This window comes from Coffea eugenioides, chromosome 3 (assembly GCF_003713205.1).
Source record: "Coffea eugenioides isolate CCC68of chromosome 3, Ceug_1.0, whole genome shotgun sequence".
Taxonomy (NCBI): Eukaryota; Viridiplantae; Streptophyta; class Magnoliopsida; order Gentianales; family Rubiaceae; genus Coffea; species Coffea eugenioides.
The window spans coordinates 3746848-3767838 of NC_040037.1; the positions used below are offsets into that span (position 1 = coordinate 3746848).

Consider the following 20991-nt stretch of genomic DNA (forward strand, 5'->3'; position numbering starts at 1 on the left):
CTAATGAGTTAAATATCTTTGACCTCGAACTCGAGTTACTCGCAAGCGGATCGATTCGTTTGTAACTCTACCGTAGAGTATCAAATTTCTAGCACCTTATAAAAGATAAATTTTTTGAGGATGAAAACTTCAAACAATAAATTTCTATGAACAACTACAATATTTTACACTTGCAGTTTCCTTACATTGAGAACTCAGCAGCAGATTAATCTGTGTTTAAATAAACACAGAGTTTATAGACATGGAAAACAATTTAACTCGAAAGTTTAAGAAAAATATACATATATCTCAAAATCATACTCACGAATAACGACATTGAACTGTGAATTAGTTGTGTCAGCAACATTTCATGTCTTATCAGTCTCTGTCTGACCAGCATTGTTATTTAGCATTCTGTTTTAAGCTTGAATGATTTTATTCCAGTTGACTTCATGCAATTAGTACCTACTTCCTTGAACCTGCAATTAGAGATGGAAAAAGTTATGAATCATAAGATACACTATAACAGCTCGGTAGGATAACCAAATTGCAATATTGGCGAAGGCTTCCAATGTCTTTTGACTCTTACCGATAGTTCAGATGTGATTGCCAAATGGGATTGTCCTGCTTACCTCAAGTCCAACCAGAGATCTGCAGTAATTGGTGTTAGTCAGCATCGTACTGGTGGATCCACACTCGCTGTCTTTGAGGGAAATAGATGATCTGTCAAGCTTTATTGACCAAGGATATTGAAAATTCTGAGCAGCAGAACCAACATGTGACGATGATCTCTGCATTCTGACAGCCCTTGGTACATTTCTTCCTTCAATTGATGGCCTACGCCTGCTTGGTTGTCTCTCAAATGATTCAGGCCGTTGCTTGGGTGCGCTATGTGATCGCACTTTAGCCCTTGAAGATTCTGTATTGGCCATGTAACTTGGATAGAATGGATACTCGTTATACAATGAATCTCCATATTCTGATCGTGCATAAGAAAATGCACCTTTTGAAGGGTCAGGTTTAGATATAGCAGAGCAGTACTGAGGGCTGCTTTGTGCTGTACCAAAGGAGTATTCCTCAAAATGACCACTACATGCTCTTGGACTCAGATCAGTTATAGCTGATGGTGATGGTGTGATCTGTTCTTGGTTTGAATAAGCTCTATGAGTCGAAATCCTATGATCCGTTCTTTCTGTCTGCCCATTGTTTGAATAACTATTCCTACTTTTTGTGCTTCCCTTTGAGTCACCAATATCCATCTCCACAATTTTTATGTTCTCTTCCATTCCTTTATCAAAATCCTGCAAGTGTATATTGGCAGATTAGATTTTTCTTTCAAAATTCAGTAGACAAACTTCAAGAAGGTACGGTGAATGTGATCTCTGTACTACAAATGTTTATGTTCCTTCCGGTTCCAATGTTTTATAATTCCCACTTGTCACATTACCAGTGTATTTTCAAGAAAATAACATGTATTGGAATCCAAATAGTTTTGTTGATGTAAATGCCATTCCAGACTTCCAGTCCACTCATTTGAATTTGTTAATGCAGATGAATCTGACAGATATTTATAAATGACATGATTGGCGGATCACAGGTGAATTGGAGACTTACTTGATATGATTGACTGAATCTATTTTCCTGCGTGGATTTTCTATGATGAAATTGCTTCAGATTGTTGGGTTTTGATTCCTGAGCCATTTGGATCCTTTGAGCTCGAGCTCTAGCCTGAACAGTGACCAAAGCTTGCATGCACCTGAGGGTAGCCGTTGCCTGTTTTCTCACCAAATGTCCCCTCACCAATGCTTGCAACTTCACCAATCCTTTCAATGCATTTAAAGCTTTTCTTGCCTGGAAAAAGAACACCAATGGAATATTTCAAAATCTTCAAATTTTGGACAACTAGAAAAGGAAAAGTAGAAAAAATGCAGGAACAAGTAACATAAGATATTGCATACCAAATTAGCTCGAAAGACAGATTGAATCTTGATGGCTGCAGCCTCTTCAATTGCAGAGGTTCTCCCCGATGCTGCAGCAGTCAATTGAATCACAGCGGCAGCAGCCTTTGCCGCTGCAGCTGCTGCATCAGCAGCTGCGGCCGTGGCAACTGCGACTGCCAAGGCATGTTTTTTCTGATCAGCGTCTGCTTCCAGGAATGCCTGTTGAGATGGTGGTGTTGTGGCCATCATATCCGTTGAATTGGAGTCCTTCTGGCCTGGTGCAGTGGCTGATGACCTTCGAAAACTCCATCTTCTCTTTTCTTTGGGAGTCGTCGGTGGGATTGTTATTGGTGTTGTCGGAATCTGTTCAGCGGAAATTGAAGGCGGCTGAAGATTGCCTGTATTCTTCACCTTCTCCTTGTCTTTCTCTCTCTCTTTATCCTTCTTTCCCGTTAAGAAGTTTCTTATCCACTTGCCAGTCTTCCCCATCTCTGTCACAATCTTCAAAACCACCATACAACTGAAGCCCAGACAGTGATATATGAAACTCCAAGGATTTAAGTCTATTCTTCTCTCTGCCTCTGCCTCTGCCTGTGCTGACTCCTGAATGATCAGTATCTATCACCAAAATGATGGCCTTTATTATTGGCAGTAGTATTTAATTGCTGCACGTTTTGACAGACTTGTTTTTCACTGTCACATATTGTCTTTGTTTCTCTGCATTGCTGTATCTTGTAACCACCACTCTTTCTTAATGTAATCAAACCATTAAGTTTTGTTTATTGTTAATAGAGTTTAGGTGGTTAATGATTCAAGAAAAGAAACAGTGAGGAATCCCCCTCCCCAAATGGATCCACTCTTGCTGTATCGGAATATATTCCTTACCTTGCCCCTTCATAGAGGTCTTCCTTTTTTGTGCCGAATACCAACTTAGACCATGGAAAAACTCTCCTTTTAATGACGTGAACTAGGGCAATTTTGAACTTTTACTTCCAAGTGTTATTGTTGGGAGGGTTATGGAGGATCAGAAGCCATGTGAAAATGTGTCATGGAACATGCAGAGCCCGTGTAATATACTCATGCAAGGGTGGAAGGATTTATCCCACTTGTCTTCAAGGGGTTTATGAATCCATTTTGGTCATGGGGTTCAGCTGTTTCAAATCCCATTGCAGGGTTTGAGGGCCCACAAATTAGGGTATGACCCTGTTGGGAGGGGTGCCCTGTTGGACCTGCACATGGTAATCCTCTCCTTACCTAGGCTTTTACTCTCCGCATCTCCTTTATTTCCAAGCTTTCATGATGCCAGGAAGGAAGGCTACCCCAATCCCAAGACTCTGGGGTTTGAAATATCAAATAAGTCATGTCACCCTCATTCTATCCATAATCTATCTCTTATTTTGTAATATCCCACATAGGGACGGAGAAGGCAAAGGGAATGGAATATAGCATCCGATCCATGGAATTAGTGATAATTTTAGATTAATCATTTTGAATTCATGATTTCAGTTCAAAAAGATATTGGTCTAGTTCGGCGGTGCGGGGCGTTGCTAATAGTACTAGAATGAATCTCGCATGATCTCTACACAAGATGAGTTTAGGACCAAATAATGTTATGGTTCTGACTATACAAAAGAGTACAAGAAACATGCATGGGGCGAGGTTGGGACCAAGCAGTGTTATAGTTCACCTCTAAAACCCGTACGAACCAATTTTAGAATCTGCACACGATTAATTGGATAGTTTGACTTGGTATGGTTTAACTCTAAAATCCATACGAATCACTTTTAGAATCCGTACATGATTAAGTGGATAGTCTGAATTATAACGGACTTTGCAAGGACGCAAAGTTCTAAAAGTGGGAAGAGTGTAATATCTCACGACTAAATGGACAGTTTGAATACAAAGTTCTAAAGGTAAGGAGAGTGTAATATCCCACGACTAGGTGGACAGTTTGAATTATAACGGATTTTGCAAGGACGCAAAGTTTTAAGACTGGGGAGAATATAATATCCCATATCCGACGGAGAAGGGAAAGGGAATGTAATATAACGTTTAGCCTATCTGGTAATTGATAATTTTGGATTAACCATTTTAAACCCGTGGTTTCAGTTAAAAACGAAATTGGATCTGTCTGATGGGCACAAGGACCCTGATTCCAATTCCACGTTTATTTCAAAATTCTCCTGCTTGAGGTTTGGTAGAATTGGACAAACAACTTATCTAGTTTTGAAATTGTAGTAGTACCATTCTCTTCTGGATTTTTTTTTTTTCGTCAAATTTTTCTCTTCTAGATTGATTGCTCCTTTTTCTTCTTCTTCTTCTTCTTTTGTTGGATAGAAACATCTCGCTTCATGTTACTTCAATCGAGTCAAATCCCTATTAGAAAAACAGTATTAATACAGGAAAGTATTTTATTAACCCACTTCACACTGTAACTGGATCAAATAAATCATCCAAATAAATTCTTATCCAAACAGGAAAGTGCTACAGTAACTGGATCAAATAAATCATCCAAATAAATTCTTATCCAAACAAACCCACTATCAACCATTTCACTTGAATACTGCGCTATTTCATTGACATCTCTCCTAACCAATTGAAATTTACATCCGTGAATGTTGTTCTAAAGTACTTTGGCATGCATCCCATCATGTCAAAGATAGTCGTAAATCTCTTCTTTTCAACTAATGTCGACTAAATCTATTGAGAAATTTCAAGATAACTTTTAATTTTGCAAAAAGGGTTAACGGAATTAGGATTCAAGTATAGAATTATTAGGAGCTAATAATGGAGACCAATTTAGTCTAAAATGTCAGACTCAAGTATTTTCGTTGTTGTGATGAGCTTCATTGGAGGTATGTACGATTAACTATTAAATTTTTTCCTTTATTGTGGGTGCACCATGTTCTTCTCATACCACACATACAACGTGTGGTGTTTCATATGTATATCCTTTTTGTTTTTTACTTCGTTTTTGTTCATATGTTCTTACGGCAAATTACTGAAAGATACACAAGGTCGTAGTCTTAGAAGCTCGAATAGCAGCAGGTCATCAGGGCACCGTGGATGATGACCAAGAGAAAATGGGGGAGCAGTTGGTGGAGAGACACCATAATAAATAGTATGAAGTTTAACTAGATGGCTTGTTGATCAGGTATCACCAAGGGATATAGCGTATCAGGACCCACAAAATGAAGTAGGTAGACCAATAATGACTAGGGAGACGGATAAACAGCAAAATACATGCACACCAGATTTTTTATTTTTCCATTTTCACATCTTAAAATTCTACCACTACTGTATTGTAAATACTGGTAAAATCCAAAGAATCTTGATTAAATTATCTTCAAGGATTCATTCTGTATTAATCTGCTTCTCTTTTCTTCGTGGTTAGGACGGAAGGGCTAAGTATGGATGTTCCTTCTTAAAGAAACACATCTCTTGGAACAAATGGCATTTGATTTCATTCTTTCTTTCGGATAATTTTATAATACATACAGGCATAGAAAAGAAGTAGAGGGAGTAGAATCATAAAAATTTGTTTATTACAGATTAAGGTGTAAATACTGTTTGAATCCATGTTTGACTAATCAAATCCCATTTCTACAAGGGAATAAATGAATGACTACTAAGTGCATTTTTTCTCCTTTTTTTGACAAGTAATTAGTTTTAGTTTAATTAAACGTAAAGTATTTGATACACTAGCAACCATGTTTGACATATAAACACAGTTTAATTTTTTTTTAGTTATTATTGTACATGCACCAAACAGTTTATCTCGTTCGTGTAAGATAAACGACAAAATAATATGACACTCTATATAAGATTAATTCTTGATTAGATAAAACCATGTTATACCACATAGTAATGCTCGTGAGATTGTTTAAGAGAAAATTTATCTTGATCTGTGGAATTGTATTAAGACTAATAGTCTATTTACAGGGATACAAGTTTAGTAAAGTAACAAATTTCGATTGATTTACAAGCATAAAAATGTCCCATCACATAGCGTAGTAGTTAAACTAAATACGCTAGGAAGATCAAGAAGCTAAAACTTGGAACTCTCGGGGGTAGGTTGAATTTCCACCCAACTAAATAATGCTCAAAGAACCATTACAAGCTCAGTGAAGTGTTTATAATTAAATAGCTGAAGTCTTTATTTTGTTTTTAGTTATTATCGCAGTTTAGAAGAAACTTTCCCAGTTATCGTCCTACACAAATAAGAGTCAGTGTTATCAGCTTTGGTAAATTTCCATGAACTGGTTCTTCTATTTTGGACCGAGAAAGTTCCATAAATTTGTGGCAAAGATGCTTTGCATGTATAGAAAAAGTGGACAAACCGTTGAAATAAAATTTCAGGTCCAATAGTGTCGGTGTCTTCTTTGGGTGTGTAAAAACTAAAAAGTGCGAATTGTTAGATTTCTAAATCTCCTATATATGGTGGGGCGTCGCTATCTCTATTCTTATGCCCTTCCTTCTTGAGTCAGACCTCGTGTGAGTTCCAGTCCACATCCCTTGCAAAACATTCTGTACTCAGACAAAGAACTGATCTTGACAGTGTATATATAATCTCTGATATTTGTTAATTTAATGCTTGAATAGCATCATTAGTTGAGCGTTAACATAAATTTAGATGCAGAATCCAGATATATCAAGATGCAGTTAAAGTGGCTTAACTTGCTAACCACAGGGTATTAAACAAATACAGCTGCATGTGGGTTTTTCATGGCTGGAGAGGATATATCTTATTTCTTCCTTTTTGTTTGTTTATGTGGACATCTTTCTTTTGTTGAAATGCACATGACTTGTTTCTTTGATTAGCATGATGATTCTGTCTCGTGTTCTTGGATGTATTATTCTCTAAGTTATGCACAATGGTAAAGGTTATGCAATCAGCTTTCCTGCCTCTTGACCAACGACGTCCTTGGAAACCAAAGAAATATATACACACGGAAGAGAAGTCGCATATGCAAACTAGGCAACATTTCAAGCTTGACACAGGGGGCAAAACTTAGCAGATGAAAGAATACTCATGCTTTGAGTTTGGACTCATCAACTTTTGTTAAGATTTTGTACAGGTCCTTCCATAAGTATTTTAAAAGCAGATAAGAAAGCTTTCCATAAGTATTTCTGAAGCCTGAAACCAAATAAATTAAACAGAAAGGAAATCATGTTGAGATGTGTTCAACTTCTCTTTTCTTAAATTGTAACTGATTCTTGATCAGATGATTCAGATTTAACCGAGGCTACTTTTACAATTTCGACATGCATCTAACCAAGACCTGCTCTTATACGGTTTTTATGTCAAAGTGGTTGATCCAATCCAAGATTACCGATTTTACCTTTAACAATTTCCCCCCTTCCCAATGCTTTTTGGCGTAAAATTTTGATCTATTGTAGTAATAACCTTTTATTTCCTCATGAATTAATTGGGCAACAGTTGCACATGCACAGTGCATATGATTGCACGACCATAACTCAAACAAACATCCATTCTGTTTAGTTTCTAGCTTTGTGGACTCATTGAACACTTTGAAACTTTATGTCGAAATGGTAGTTTCATTTCCTTTCATTTGAAAAAAGACCCATATCGCCAAAGATCCTTGAAATACAATTCCCACCATATGCTTCCCCATTTTTATCAGTCGACAACAGTGCATTGGCTAATTTATGTGTTTGGATTGCATTTTCCGTCATTTTTTATGGAAAAATTACTGTAGCGATTTGATATATGTGAGGGAAAAAGGTGATAGGGAAATGTGATCACGGAAAACGACAATATTTTTCGACGAAAACAAGCAATCGAAACAAGCATGGCACAACTCAGTAGGATATACATACATACAAACTTTCATAATAGACATGTCATGGTACAGGCACCAACATATCAATTATGCACTTGAGCGCAACTTTTGGATCATGTCGGATTTGCAATCTGTTAATAATGAGTGAATATACAGCACGTATCTTTGGATTATTCATCAGTGTCCACAAATTATAGTCAGCGGGATTCTACATTATCATGGTACTTGCACCAACAGAGGATATTTATAAGTTCGTTCACCCAAAAAAGTTCCAAATTTTGCAATGGTCTTTTTTTTTTCCCATAATGGGTTAAGAAATTATGAGATTCGCCAAGGGTTGAATTGCTATTAAAGGTTTGGTGAGATTAGGATAAGCAACAAGTTAATTTAACCGAGTATGTAAGTGAGAGATTTTGAGTTCAAAACCTCCTATTTACATTATAAAAAAAATTTTAAAAAAAAAACTGAGTTTGTAACTTGTAAGCACTTTGTTTTACGTTTGTTGCGAGTCTTTCCAGCAAGGAATGCGATATTTAGGAGGGCCTAATAGGGTAAATATTACCTTATTCGTCCCAAATATGGATTGTGATTGCAGATTTATGGTCTAGCGACGCAAATGACTTGAGTTTAATCGAATAAAGCATGAGTTTGCTCGGTCAAAACTCGAGTTCGAACTCACATTGATCGAGTTCAACCTCAAGTTCAAGCAACTCAAACTACTTAACGAGTTGAGCTCGAAATTAATATGTGAAGCTCTAAACCTCATCGAGTTTAATCGAGTTTTATATAAATATAAATATATTATTTATTAGTATGAAATGTCTATTTTGTATCTTATTTAAAATTATATAAAATATAAATTTATTTTTTTTTTAAAACTCAATTTGCTTGATTAAGCCTGATTGAGTTCGAAATAAACTCGATTAGACTCAATAAACACGAGCTTGAGTTCAAGCTCGACTAATGTAAAATAAAATTGAACTCAAGCTCAAACTCAACTTTCAAGAGTTCAACAAGATCAAACTCGAGCCCAAAACAACTCGAACTTGACTCGACTCAATTACATCCCTAAGCTGAATATGGTTGATTTTAGATAATTTTTTAAGTGTCATTGAGGATATCTTTCAGAAAGCAAAAAGCAAAGATACGAGCATTTAAAAGTATGAAACTAGTATTCGTTAAGGGTAGTATTAGTACCTCTCCTGGGAAATACTTACGTGGCTAATAATGATTGATCTTCAACACCAAATGAAACACTATAGTGGGACTCTTGACTTTAAATTAGAAGGATGAAACTCAGTTTGGAACACAAATTTTAAAGGGGAAAATATTAGTTATGTTTTTGGTGTCTACATATACACATTTTACCATACAATTGAGACTGGAAATTATAGAAGCTCCATTTCCATTGTTCCCCTGCATATGCTTCCTAAGATACACTTACGCGACTGATGGTGACTGAAAATTAAATAAAATTCAAGAAAAATCCTATATTTTTTGCACATGTTTGTTACTTATAATAATGTTTATATTTATCGTTTTAGTACGTACATTTCGCCATGCAATTGACAGTACTGGAAAATTATAGAAGCCCCATTTTTCGATTGTCCTCCTGCTCATGCTTCCTAATGAAGATGTACTCCTACCAGGACCATATTGCTTTACGGCTTCCTCTTTGATGGAGTGCTTGAATTCCGTAGTGCAGACATCAATTGGTAGGTAGAAAAGAAAACGGCAATACAGCTTCCCATCCATAATTCCGTATGGACCGCATCGAGCAAATAAATGACAGGAACTTGTAAGGCTTTCGACTTTTGAAGGACGACTGAGGATCCTGATGGCTTTAAAGCGCCTTAAACGTCACCGCCCCGCCGCTCCGGCCGAACTTATATGGTACGTGCGCATCGCCGTCATAGTCTATCCCATCGTCGGTACACCCCTGTGGTCCGTCCGTCCATCCAGCCGTCTGTACGACAGTACGAGAAAATTATTGCAGCAGTACTGATTAGATTTGGATTGATGAGTTGAAGCAGCCAAAATTCTCAGACTCCATGTCCATGCATGACTACTACCATAAAAAAAAAAATGTGAATATCAGAAATGAATTGCATTTCTTTTTTGTGCTCATATAAATTTTGTGTAGAACAAACGGCAACTTTTATTTATTTATTTTTAATAGAAGAGAGGTAAAATTTAAGAAATAAATTTGAGGAAAGAAGAATTTAGATTCGGGACTCGTAAGATCTCAACTTAACCGCTATATCAAAATCTTCTCGGCACAATAAATGATGAGCTCTGTTGTAACATAAGATCTCAGCTTAACCACTGTATAAGATTTTCGTAATTTGGTCTAAAATCCACACACGCAGAAGCATAAGCTGTTGATCAAACATCTAAAGGCCCTAGGGCCTAGATCATATTACTGGCATAGTGCTGGTGGGCAGTTGAGGAGGTTCATTGATAATCCATAGTACCCATTGCCATTGATTGATTAGTCTCTGCAACTCTCATTCACTACTTAGCCTGCAGTGATGTACTTGTTTGCAGTACAAGTCCCCATTATTATTCTTGTCAACAAACCTCTCCACATTTGCTTTTTTGTTTCATTTGCCAAACAACCTTACCATTAGTGTACTAGCTATTATGGGCTGCCTCAATTACTTCTCTGACCCCACCCCCCTCCCTGTCACATTGTTGCTGTAACTGTATATCTCAATTTTTTTTTATTGTAACGATTCTTAGTGGGGGCACAAATAATACTAAAATTTTTTATCTACTCTTTTTTTAATTTTTTGAGCAAAAAATAAATAAATTCACTAACAAGTACAATTGATATGTATATTCCATGAAAAACATAAAAAGACAAACTCAAAATTATTAATGTAATAATAATTTTATTTAAAAACTTCTTTTATTGTCATTTTTTGCACCTTCATTATCCTTGGCTTCTTCTTTATTAGATGGCTCTTTTTCCATTGATTTCCTCTTGAAATATCTCTCCATATCTAAAGAAATTAAAATCAATATATAAGATACTAATCCAATTAAAATATTAAATGTACAATGGGCTTAAAGTTATTTATCAACAACATATCATTACTTTTATTCATTCATTACTATATCAAATCATTAATCAGAATATATGAACCTAATCAAGTTAATTAGACAAAAGGATCCATATAAGAATAATTTAAAAGTTAAAATATATGTCAAATGGCCCTCTATTCATCATTACATTAACTCCAAATAAGAAACTAATCAAGGAAAATAAAAAATAAATTATAAATCTATAAAATCACCATTTCACAAGTTAAAATATTTATCAAATATCAAATAACCCATTTATTAGTTATTACATTAACTAATCAATTTTCAAATTTCTCTAAAACAGTAATAATCTCATGCTCTAGAAATATATTTGCAAACAAATTTAAAATAATAATAATAAGAAGTAATTGTTTAGAACCTGATTTTAATGGTCTCCCAAAATTGGTGAAAAGAGTTGCAAATCAGTGGCACTGTAGCAGACTCAGGTCCCTTTACTTCCTTTGTGCCCCGTATCACGTTATTTAATTGGAAAGAAGTCAGCTTCAAGGACTGGTTTCTTGCGGTTGAACTGAAGAAAGCAGGTCTTGGCTTTCAAAAAGCCTACTCCTTTAATGGAACACTGTTTGAAGTAGTCAACAACACCATTTTCATGACAGGAAAATCAGGATAGGATCGGACTATTTGATGGGAGAGACCATTTTCAATGGGGACAACCAAGAGGCAAAAGAGGAAAAGAAAATTGGGGAATGGGGACAAAGGAAGTAAATGATTAATGATGATTGGATGAAGTAATAAAAAGAAAGAGTAGTTAGTTGGGTGTGAAAGAAGAGGAGTCGTGGGTTGTGAAGTGAAATGGGGGACCACATAAGTAAAGGGAATTTGGAGAGTGGGGACCAAAAGTAATGACTGATATAATTGATATTTGGTCCTTAGAGGAGGAAAGTGAATGATATAAATTTTGTGACCCATTCTTTCATATTTTTTTAAAAAAATTCTGGGGGCACCATTAAAATTGTATCAAAATTATAGGAGTATAATAGGAATTTAAGGAGGGCAGTGGGGGCCCGTGCCCCCAGTGCCCCCACTGTAAATCCGCCCTGACGATAACATTTATATAATCTACTTTAACTTAATTTAGAGAATGAAGAGTCGAAGGAGAACTACGTTGGAGAAAAGCCACTTGAAGTGACAGCCACAATTAAATAACTATATACTTTAATCGAGAAACTCATATTGTTTATGGAATGGTAGGACTTGAGGCATTTGAATGAAGATTCATTTGATGTGCTCTTGTTAGTTATCCAAAAATCTACATGTTAAGGGCAAACCTACGTGCCTTTTGATGTCAAATCCTATATTTCACCGAATGAGTTATGTAAAGTGAGCCTCGAGTTGTTTTTCGATGGTGTACAAGATTTCATATCTTATGAGCCTTCTTTTACCCAAAAAAAAAAAAAGAAACACTTTTTATCTGAAGTTATCGTTAGCATAGGCCCATAAAGCACGGGCTGACTTTGTATCCGCCCGTACACTTAAGCCCGTGTAACGGGACTCACTCGTGGATTTAATGACATTTCTGAGGCCCATATGTTTTGTGATGATCTTTTCATGTGAAAGTACTGTCGCAAATTGTATTAATCTTGATACTGTGGTTAACACAATTAGGTGCTGGGCTTTCAGGAACCCATATGCTGCCTTGGTGAGAAATTGGAAAATGGAGGTGAAGAAATTGGTGGCCAGGGGTCATTCTAGTTGTTTTTTCATTGGAAAAGAAAAAAGAAAATTTATTTGACAAAAAAGGCAAACATTACTTTGGTGACACGGGCAAAACCCTTGAATTCGTGTTTTGTAGGTTTGTTGATGACCTTTTCTAAGAGAATCATTCGGGTCGGCGGAGCTGATTTAAATGTTTCGGTGAAGTTCTTGACTTTTTAATCTTCTGGAATTAAATATTTCATGATTCCCCTCCTACTTCCTCTTCTTCTAGCAATCAAGGTTGTTGCCTCGTTGGCATGTCCACCACAAAAACTCTGCCAAATCTTCAGTCTCTTCCCACATGGGTGAACTCCAAACAGCCCTTCCCCATCCCTGTTTGGAAGGTGAGTTTTTTGGGAGTTTGTCTAAAATTTTACTGTAACTTACTGTAGTAGTTTTTAAAAAAAATTTTAAAATGTGTATATTTTTGAATATTTTGAAGTGTATAATTGAAAAACTTTGATAAATTTTTTAAAGTTACTGTAGCTAAAGTTTTTAAGAAACTTGTAGCAGACAAACTTAACAAAAAACTTGGATTCCAAACAAGGCTGAGTTGGGAGGAGTCTTTTTGGATTCTTTTTTTTTTTTTTTTGTCATCACTGTGGGTATTCGAGTCTACACCCGACTAATCCCACAGCGCTCCAGCAGAGCAGGCCCGACCGATACTGAAGAAAATAACAACTGGGTTGCTGTCCGGAATCGAACCCAGGTAAAACTCACCTAATGAGGCTACTTCCACCAGCGGACCAACCCAGCGCCGGCGAGGAGTCCTTTTGGATTGATATTTTTAAAAAATTTTGTAACTATTTGATATATTTAAAATAAAAATATTATTAAAAATATATTCGTAAAATATGTAAAAATTGGTCTGCAGAAAACTAGGATCCAATCAAGTCCGGTTGCGTAGGAACGCGGATTCTTGATTTAGACCAGGTGAGGAAATGCATGCAACGCGGATTCTTGATTTAGTCTAGCTGACGATGGACTTGCACTCGTATCCTTTACTTTTAACTGAGGTGATTAAAAGCTTCTTTTTGGCAGATGCTTCTGGCGTGGCCTACGAGACGCTATGGTGCGCCCCTTGTGATCTGTACAATTCCCTATTTCCATCGAGAGAAAATGCGGTCCTTTGGCAGATGAACACGTCGGCGTATTTAAGGAGCAAGAAAAATTTTGTTGAGTTCAAGCCTGAAATCAACTCAATAGTAGGAACCCTAATTACGTACAACAATAAACAAAACACTAGTGAGAAATCCCCATTCAACAGCGTGGCCTTCTCGAATCAGTTTATCAAAAAATATCATGGTGAATCCATCATGCCTCAAATCAAGATTCATATATCGGATTTGCAACGTGACACGTCGTATGCATAATATCTTATTTCCACAAATACCAGCTATCTTAATTATAACTTACAAAAGTTGTTCTCACAAACTCTGGAGTAGTGAAAGCTCATTATCTTGGATTATTTTTTTCTCTGTAACACGCAATTTTATTGAATAGACTGGTCTGTGTGTTGTAATGGAGGGATTGATTGATTAGAGATGCATTTTTAGGAAATTTTAAGTGTGTGAGTGGTAGTAAACCTAGTGTAATACGCAAATGCATTATCTTGACTTACATAAGTAAATTGACGTGATGTAATTCAACATTTGTCGCGTTGCTAGAAAATGCATTTTCTCATTTTTTATTTTTTTTTTCCGGAAACGTTAGAAGGTAGAAAATGCATTTTCTCATTAGCTTCTTATGCACTTCAAATTTTCTAAAACCCCTGAAAAAAAAATGCTGAAAACGATGCTGGTCCCCATGTTTCCAATTTCTAAAATTGTTGGCTTCCGTTTACGATTTCGCTGTTTATATACTACTAATAAGTTATACTCCATCCGTCCCACTTTGATAGTCATGTTTCTTTTTTCACACAGTTTAAGAAAAAGTAGTTAACTTTGTTGGAAAAGTAAATTTAGATTGCTATTTTCCTAAAATACCCTCACATTAAATATGGTACAACTTTATGGGAACTTGAATTGATGGTAAAAAAAGAATCAACTCTCATTAAATAGGGTAGGTTTATAGTAACAACTACTTACATTGAATAAGGGTATTTTATGAAAATTAAAATACAACTACATTCTTCTATTGGAAAGTGTACTACAATTTGGTGGGACAGATGAAAAAGGAATATAGGACTATCAAAATGGGACGGAGGGAGTAATTCTTTAGATATGAAAGCAAAGATACAAGAATTCTGAAAATAAAAACTTGGAAGACTGAGGTAATTAATCATCTTATTGGCATTTCATACATTCCTTTCTTATTTGTCCCTGCGGATAGTCCGACTGGTTCTGTAGTTTGGTCTTTATTAGCAGGTCTCGTGATCGACCTTCACGTACTATCTCATTATGTATTTTAGAGATAAGACTCTACACGAATTCAGGAGATTAGTCTGGACGAAAGATTGGAATACCCCTAAATCCAAAAAAAAAAAAAAAAAATCTCTTCCGATCTTCCTAACTTTGCTACAAGTTTTAGAGACCTTGAATACTAGTCATTAGTTAAGCAAAATTGCTCTTGCACTATACAGCCAGCCAAGGTGCAAGCTTCGTGACAGTTTTAATCCTCCTCCTGGCTCCTATCAGTGGTAGAATTATGATTCCGTGTGCTTCAAAATGAACATACAATATAAACTAATTTACCTTAATGTTGCTATCAATATTTATCCATGGATATTCTTTCTTTTTCTTTCTTTTTTATTTGGCAAATTACAAGTTTAAAAACATATCTCCGTCTAACCAAAGAAACCCCTCCTCCCTCTATAAAAGGTTTTAAATTCGATGTCCTTAAAGGTTCCGACAAGCAAAAATTTTACGATATTTGTCACAACTATATCCTTTCTAGTTGCTTAAAAAATTACATACTAAAAAAATGAAAATACAGTTTAGAAAAAAAAAACACATGCAACAAAATGTAACGTGGGAAAAACAGTGCATAAATAGAAGAGGAAAGAAATACTACTACTACGATACAAGGAATGTAGCATGTCTAAGTAATTTATAGCATTTCAAGTGGCAGAGTATTATTGTTTGGCTCTCTGCCAAATTATCTTTTACTTGCCCAAAATCTAAAGAAAACTTTTTCCGGAGCAAACTTAAAAAAGTTGAACAATATGTGGGAGAATCTAATTGGTCAGACAACTAGGCTAAGATTTAGAAGGCGAAGAAGCAAGAGTGCCATAACTAGATTCCCATTCCAACTACTAAAAAAGTTAAACAATATTGGTCAGACAACTATGCTAAGATTTAGAAGGCGAAGAAGCAAGAGTGCCATAACTAGATTCCCATTCCAACTACCAACGGCCCCTGTTATTATACCCTTTGACTTAAAATCCTAGATCAGCCATGTTAGCTCCGGACTAGTCAAGTTTCAAATTTCAAAGTTCCATTCTCACAAGACTCATTCTCGCAAGACTCCACTTGGGAAAGTGACTAGTCCACCATACGTGCATCAAGCCGTGCAAACCAAACTTTTTCTCCTTTTAGGTGCAAACCAAACATCATTACTACTTCATTATATACGAGTAGTACCAAATTAATTGCAACACTAAAACGTCAGAAAAAAGAGCTTTTAGTTGGTACAATCTAGCCATCCGTCACCTCATTCATTTTCTACCGCTGATCAACTCTTCTTGCGCTAGCTAGCATATGGCTTCTGTTCATACAATTCCTTTCCTCATTATAATTCTTATTCTGCAGACTTGGTCTGCAACTTCTTCAATTTTCGCCCCTTTTGTCGGTATATTCACGGACCCTCTTAATTGATTCATGGAGTAAAGGACGTGATTTTTCATCCCCTTGTATTTCTGGGGTCGACTGATTTTTTTTTTTTTAAATTTGTTTCTTCATGTGGGGTTTTGACGAATTTGATTTTCTGCAATGGTAGGTGGTGATGTGTGCAAAAGCGCTGAATGTGGGAAAGGTACTTGCAAACCTTCCAATGATAGCAACTTTGGTTTTGCGTGCCAATGTGATGATGGATGGAAGCAAGCTCGCGCTGAACACGATGATGGTCTCAAGTTTCTGCCTTGTGTGATGCCCAACTGTGAGTTTTTCTTGGAGAAAAGACTACAAAAACTTATTGCACTGTGTAATTCTGTTGTTGATTGCCATGTTTACAGAGAAATATTATGTACTCCTTAAGGATATATTGTCTTCTTCTATTAGTATAAAGTTAGATTAGTTTATCCATCTAATATCTGTTATAGTTTCTGTGTAAGCTAGTTGTCTTACTCTATAAGCTCTAAGATTCCTCAGCCAATATCAGTGAACTAGTTGTTTGATATCCAATTTGTGTTCTAAGTTCCTAGATTACCTCAAGGGCTGATATGCAACCGTAAAGTTATATGTGAATCGGCTTCAGATAGATAATGATTAGACCGATAATCCTAGCTATGGAATCTCAAGTCTAGTAACAGAACAAAGAACATAGGAAAGATGGTTTTTTCATTTCTTATGTGGCATAGGATGGTTAGAAAAATAGCCAAGAGAGAGTAGATATGCATGATTATTGCGATCGATTTGTTCACCGGCTTTTTATAGAAAGCAGAAAGGTTCAAGCAGGTCTGGATATTTGAACCATCTGAAGTGCAGAGCTAATCCTTGTTTACCTCGGTAAAGATCCAAGAAAGAGAATGGTGTCATTCTCTGAAGCACTCTCAAAGAGATTGCAATAATACTTGTAGTGACATCATGTAAAATCTCCGTGCAGCTCTCAAGCAGTTGATCATCTCAACATCGCAGAAGAAATTTTGACTTGGCAAAAGCTAATCTAATGCCACCTAATCTTTCTTTTCCCATGGAAATAGTGGTCTTGAAATGAAATAGCAGAAAGTATTGAGTGTAAATTATGATGATGTAATATCGTTATCAGGAAATAATTTATACTTAACTTGTTTGATAATACATGTTATACATATCTAGCAGTGAATTTCTCAGTTCACACGCTGTACTGATAGGCATCATGTTCAGCAATATCCTGCTCAAGATTGACATAAGCCTAAGATTCTGATTATGTCTAAATTTATATGGAGTTCACTGGCAGCAGAGAGGAGTCTGACTTTCTCAAATAAAAAGAATCTGATCAAGAAAATGCCATGTTCTTAACACACTTTTTATGTACTAGGTTCTCTCAATTACTCCTGCGCTCAAGCACCGCCCCCTGCTCCAGCAAGAGAGAAGCGAGCTAATGAATCAATCTTCGATCGTAATTACACTTCCACTTTTTTCATTCTAAAGTTCATAGACCAAAAGTCCTATTCATACAACTTTTTCTCATTTCTTCATCTCTTTGTTCTTTTCTATAGCTTGTTACTGGGCTGTGTGTGGAGGTGGCACCTGCAACAAGACCTCCATATTTGGACATAAGTGCGAGTGTCAAGAGGGTTATTACAATATACTCAACGTCACAGCTTTCCCCTGCTTCAGAGAATGTATGGATTCAATGCACAGGCACTAGGAAATTCTTTTAAGATTTGCTCTTGTTTTGTATTTTAGTGTGCTATACTCAATAATTTGGACGCCAATCTTCTTTAGGCGAGCTTGGAATGGACTGTAAGCATCTTGGGATTGGCGTAATGAACAACACACCAGCTTCTTCACCTCCTAGCTTGCCCGAGAACGGTCAAAACCAAGGTGAGTTAGTTTCATAATTTGAAGTTTGTCCATTCCAATTTCTAGTGTCATAACTAGGATATAAATTTCACTAGTGCCACTCCTTTTTCTTTTGAGTTGCACTTGAATATCACCTGGGCTATTTTTTCATTGATTGCATTTCAATTGCAAAAAAGAGACTATGCCTACTTGCAAATCCCTTTAGCTTCTCCTCATCTGCTAAGCATTAGAAGAATAAGTTCCTTTTTATTCATATATATAATGTAGCAGCTGGTATCCACGTCTCATGCCTGGAGCAAAGCAGAATTTCTTGTAAATTATACTTTGCTCATCTTACCTTAACAAGAAAACCTGTCTTTTTCTTGCCTAGTGAAGTTCTATCATTGTAAACTAAGATATAAAATCCAGATAATCTTTCGTAGAAGCTGGCATATTAAAGTATGCAGACAAATTTGACTTTCATCAGTTTACAATAGTATTGTGCTCAAGACAACATACATGTCCATGTCATGATACAAAAGGATCTGGATAGGTGTAAAAATTGCATTATCGAGAAGACTGTTAATTAATCAAATCTTGTGCAATCTATTTATTTTGATTTATCTTTGATGAAATACTAGTCCATGACAAGATAAAGGTCCATTTCTTTAATCGACAAACAGAGTCATGCTCTTTCATTCTTACATTTTTTTTTTTTGCTTCTCTTTTGTGGTTTGTTGGAGCAGCTACCTCAATCGCCATTGGAGATCTTACTTGGTCGATATTCACCATGGTATTATCCGTGGCTTTGTTGTTGTCAAAATAGGTCAAGTCACGACATATGCGATATGGGCACCGATATCTGGAGATTTTCCCGTTCAGGTTTTACTGGTGTGTGAGGAGATTGGTTAGGAGTTCACGATTTTGGACATATGGTAGCTTCTTCTGGTCGTCTTGCCGGCCTTTCGGTTGTGTACATTACATTCTCTTACTATTTTGCAGTTTACAGTAGATGTATAAACACTTTCAATCTCTCTGTTTCATTTTCTTTCCCCCATTTTTGTAGAGGAGTTCATTACTCAGCTTTCAAATTGGGATATATGGACGAATATTTGGTATTTGAGCGTGTGCTGCATGGTTTGCGAGCTCTTCAGTTCCTTGTCTAAATCATGAAAAGTTTCAAGTTTGTCATCCACACGGATGAAACTATAGTGTCCATATTTGCATCATAGACGCCGTGATTTCACACACGCAATGTACGCATTGAGATTTTTAAGAGATTGGGAGTGTTCATTTTTCAGAAATTGAGATGGTGTTCACTTTAAGGGGTTGAGTATATGTAAAATTTATTAATAAGATTAAAATTAGATCGAGAGACTGAGGGTGCGTTTGAATAAATCGAAATCTGAAGTCTGAATTTATTAAATTATTAAGTATTAAATCTAATATATTTAAGTGTATATCACATTCAGTAATAAATGAATAATTTATCACTTAATTTTGGGAGCAAGTTTTGTTTAGAAAATTCAGTGTCACTTAATTAATTAAGATGTTTAATTTTTAGTTATCAAACGGTATGAATATATTATGATCTGAATCCATTAATTTTAAGTGCTGAATTGAATTATCAAACATGGTCTAAGTCTTATTTAGGGTTGAATCGTGTTCAATTTGGTAAGAGTTCATTCGAACTTGGTTTTGTTAACTAGTTAAATTGTTATTGAACAACTTTTGTGTTCAATAATTTTGAAATTCGATAAAAAAAAAATTCGTTTAACCTCGATTGGACAACCAAACAAATCGAATTTGGACAAATTCTTAGATTCGTTAAAATAATCACACAAAGTTGAACACTAGCTATTTGATTTGATTAGGCTTGCGTGCACACTTCTAGTCATATTAGAACATCATTAATGACCATGGAAATTAGAAACGTTTATTTTCAGCAAACTCCGAATTAGGCCTGGGAATCGAAAACCACAACAATTAGCTTGATGAGGCCCAAAATATAGACAAGTCATCCTGAGGGATGACTATGTAATCTTGGGCCAACAGGTGGACCGGCAAAGCGAACTTTATCTCGGGGAAGTTGTATGGGCTGATTGACTAAGGAGTCTTATAGACCAAGTTCCAGCGTTTATTAAGTTTATCTTGAGCTCAACTCGCTAAAACATACAATATCATGATTATTAATCTAACAAAAATCTTGATCTAACTTAACACAACTAGACTACATGAAAAGCTGTCTGACGTGGACTACCAAAGTTTTCAAACTGAAAATACAATCCGTTCAGTAGTTGAGAAAGTAATTCAATGGTCTGTACTTTGCAGTATAGCTTAAATTAGTAATGTTGTGACATATTTAGGCATGGAAATTCTTCATTAAGTGCTATACAATAGATACAGACTTAAATCATGGCTCACGTCCTTGGTTTTAATAATTTTCATGTTTGTATCGATCACTCGTGTCGCCTTTTAGAGATAAACTCTTCAGGGCATTATCACAAGAAAATTGCCATAAGATTCATGTCATTGTTTGGATACCTCATTATTTGGAAAAAATTAGTTCGCTTACATTACAAACATATTTTTCAATTACTTCTTTATCTTTTTAATTATCGCTTTATTTTACATGCATCACATCACAGCAGTGCTACAATAATATTATCATAAAAAGTTTTTCCAAATGACGAGGTATCCAAATTCCAAACATTGTCCTTTTATTCTTTTAAAGTGTTAAGGGAGGAGGGTGAGGAAAAAATATATGTATGTTAATTGGAGATATAGGTATCCATACCAACAAGCATGCTTGGTACGTTGCCT

General features: G+C 35.9%; 2 protein-coding genes across 3 annotated transcripts; one reads left to right on the plus strand and one right to left on the minus strand.

Annotated features, from left to right (window-relative positions):
* Positions 1–277: 277 nt before the first annotated feature.
* LOC113767041 (protein IQ-DOMAIN 14) lies at positions 278–2408 on the minus strand. 2 transcript variants are annotated; one of them, XM_027311213.1, is made up of 4 exons: positions 1938–2408; positions 1594–1830; positions 612–1280; positions 278–458 (listed from the first exon to the last, which is right to left on the minus strand). In XM_027311213.1, the coding sequence occupies exons 1-4, from the start codon at positions 2406–2408 to the stop codon at positions 438–440; spliced, it is 1398 nt and encodes a 465-aa protein (XP_027167014.1). In that variant the 3' UTR covers positions 278–437. The 2 variants fall into 2 exon arrangements, with proteins under 2 accessions (XP_027167014.1, XP_027167013.1); XM_027311212.1 differs by having other exon boundaries at positions 569–1280.
* A 13621-nt stretch (positions 2409–16029) lies between these two features.
* LOC113765531 lies at positions 16030–19321 on the plus strand. Its single transcript, XM_027309749.1, has 6 exons — positions 16030–16315; positions 16463–16621; positions 17702–17782; positions 17883–18008; positions 18112–18210; positions 18915–19321. Exons 1-6 carry the CDS (start codon positions 16225–16227, stop codon positions 18992–18994), a joined length of 636 nt encoding a protein of 211 aa, XP_027165550.1. The 5' UTR covers positions 16030–16224; the 3' UTR covers positions 18995–19321.
* Positions 19322–20991: the final 1670 nt, after the last annotated feature.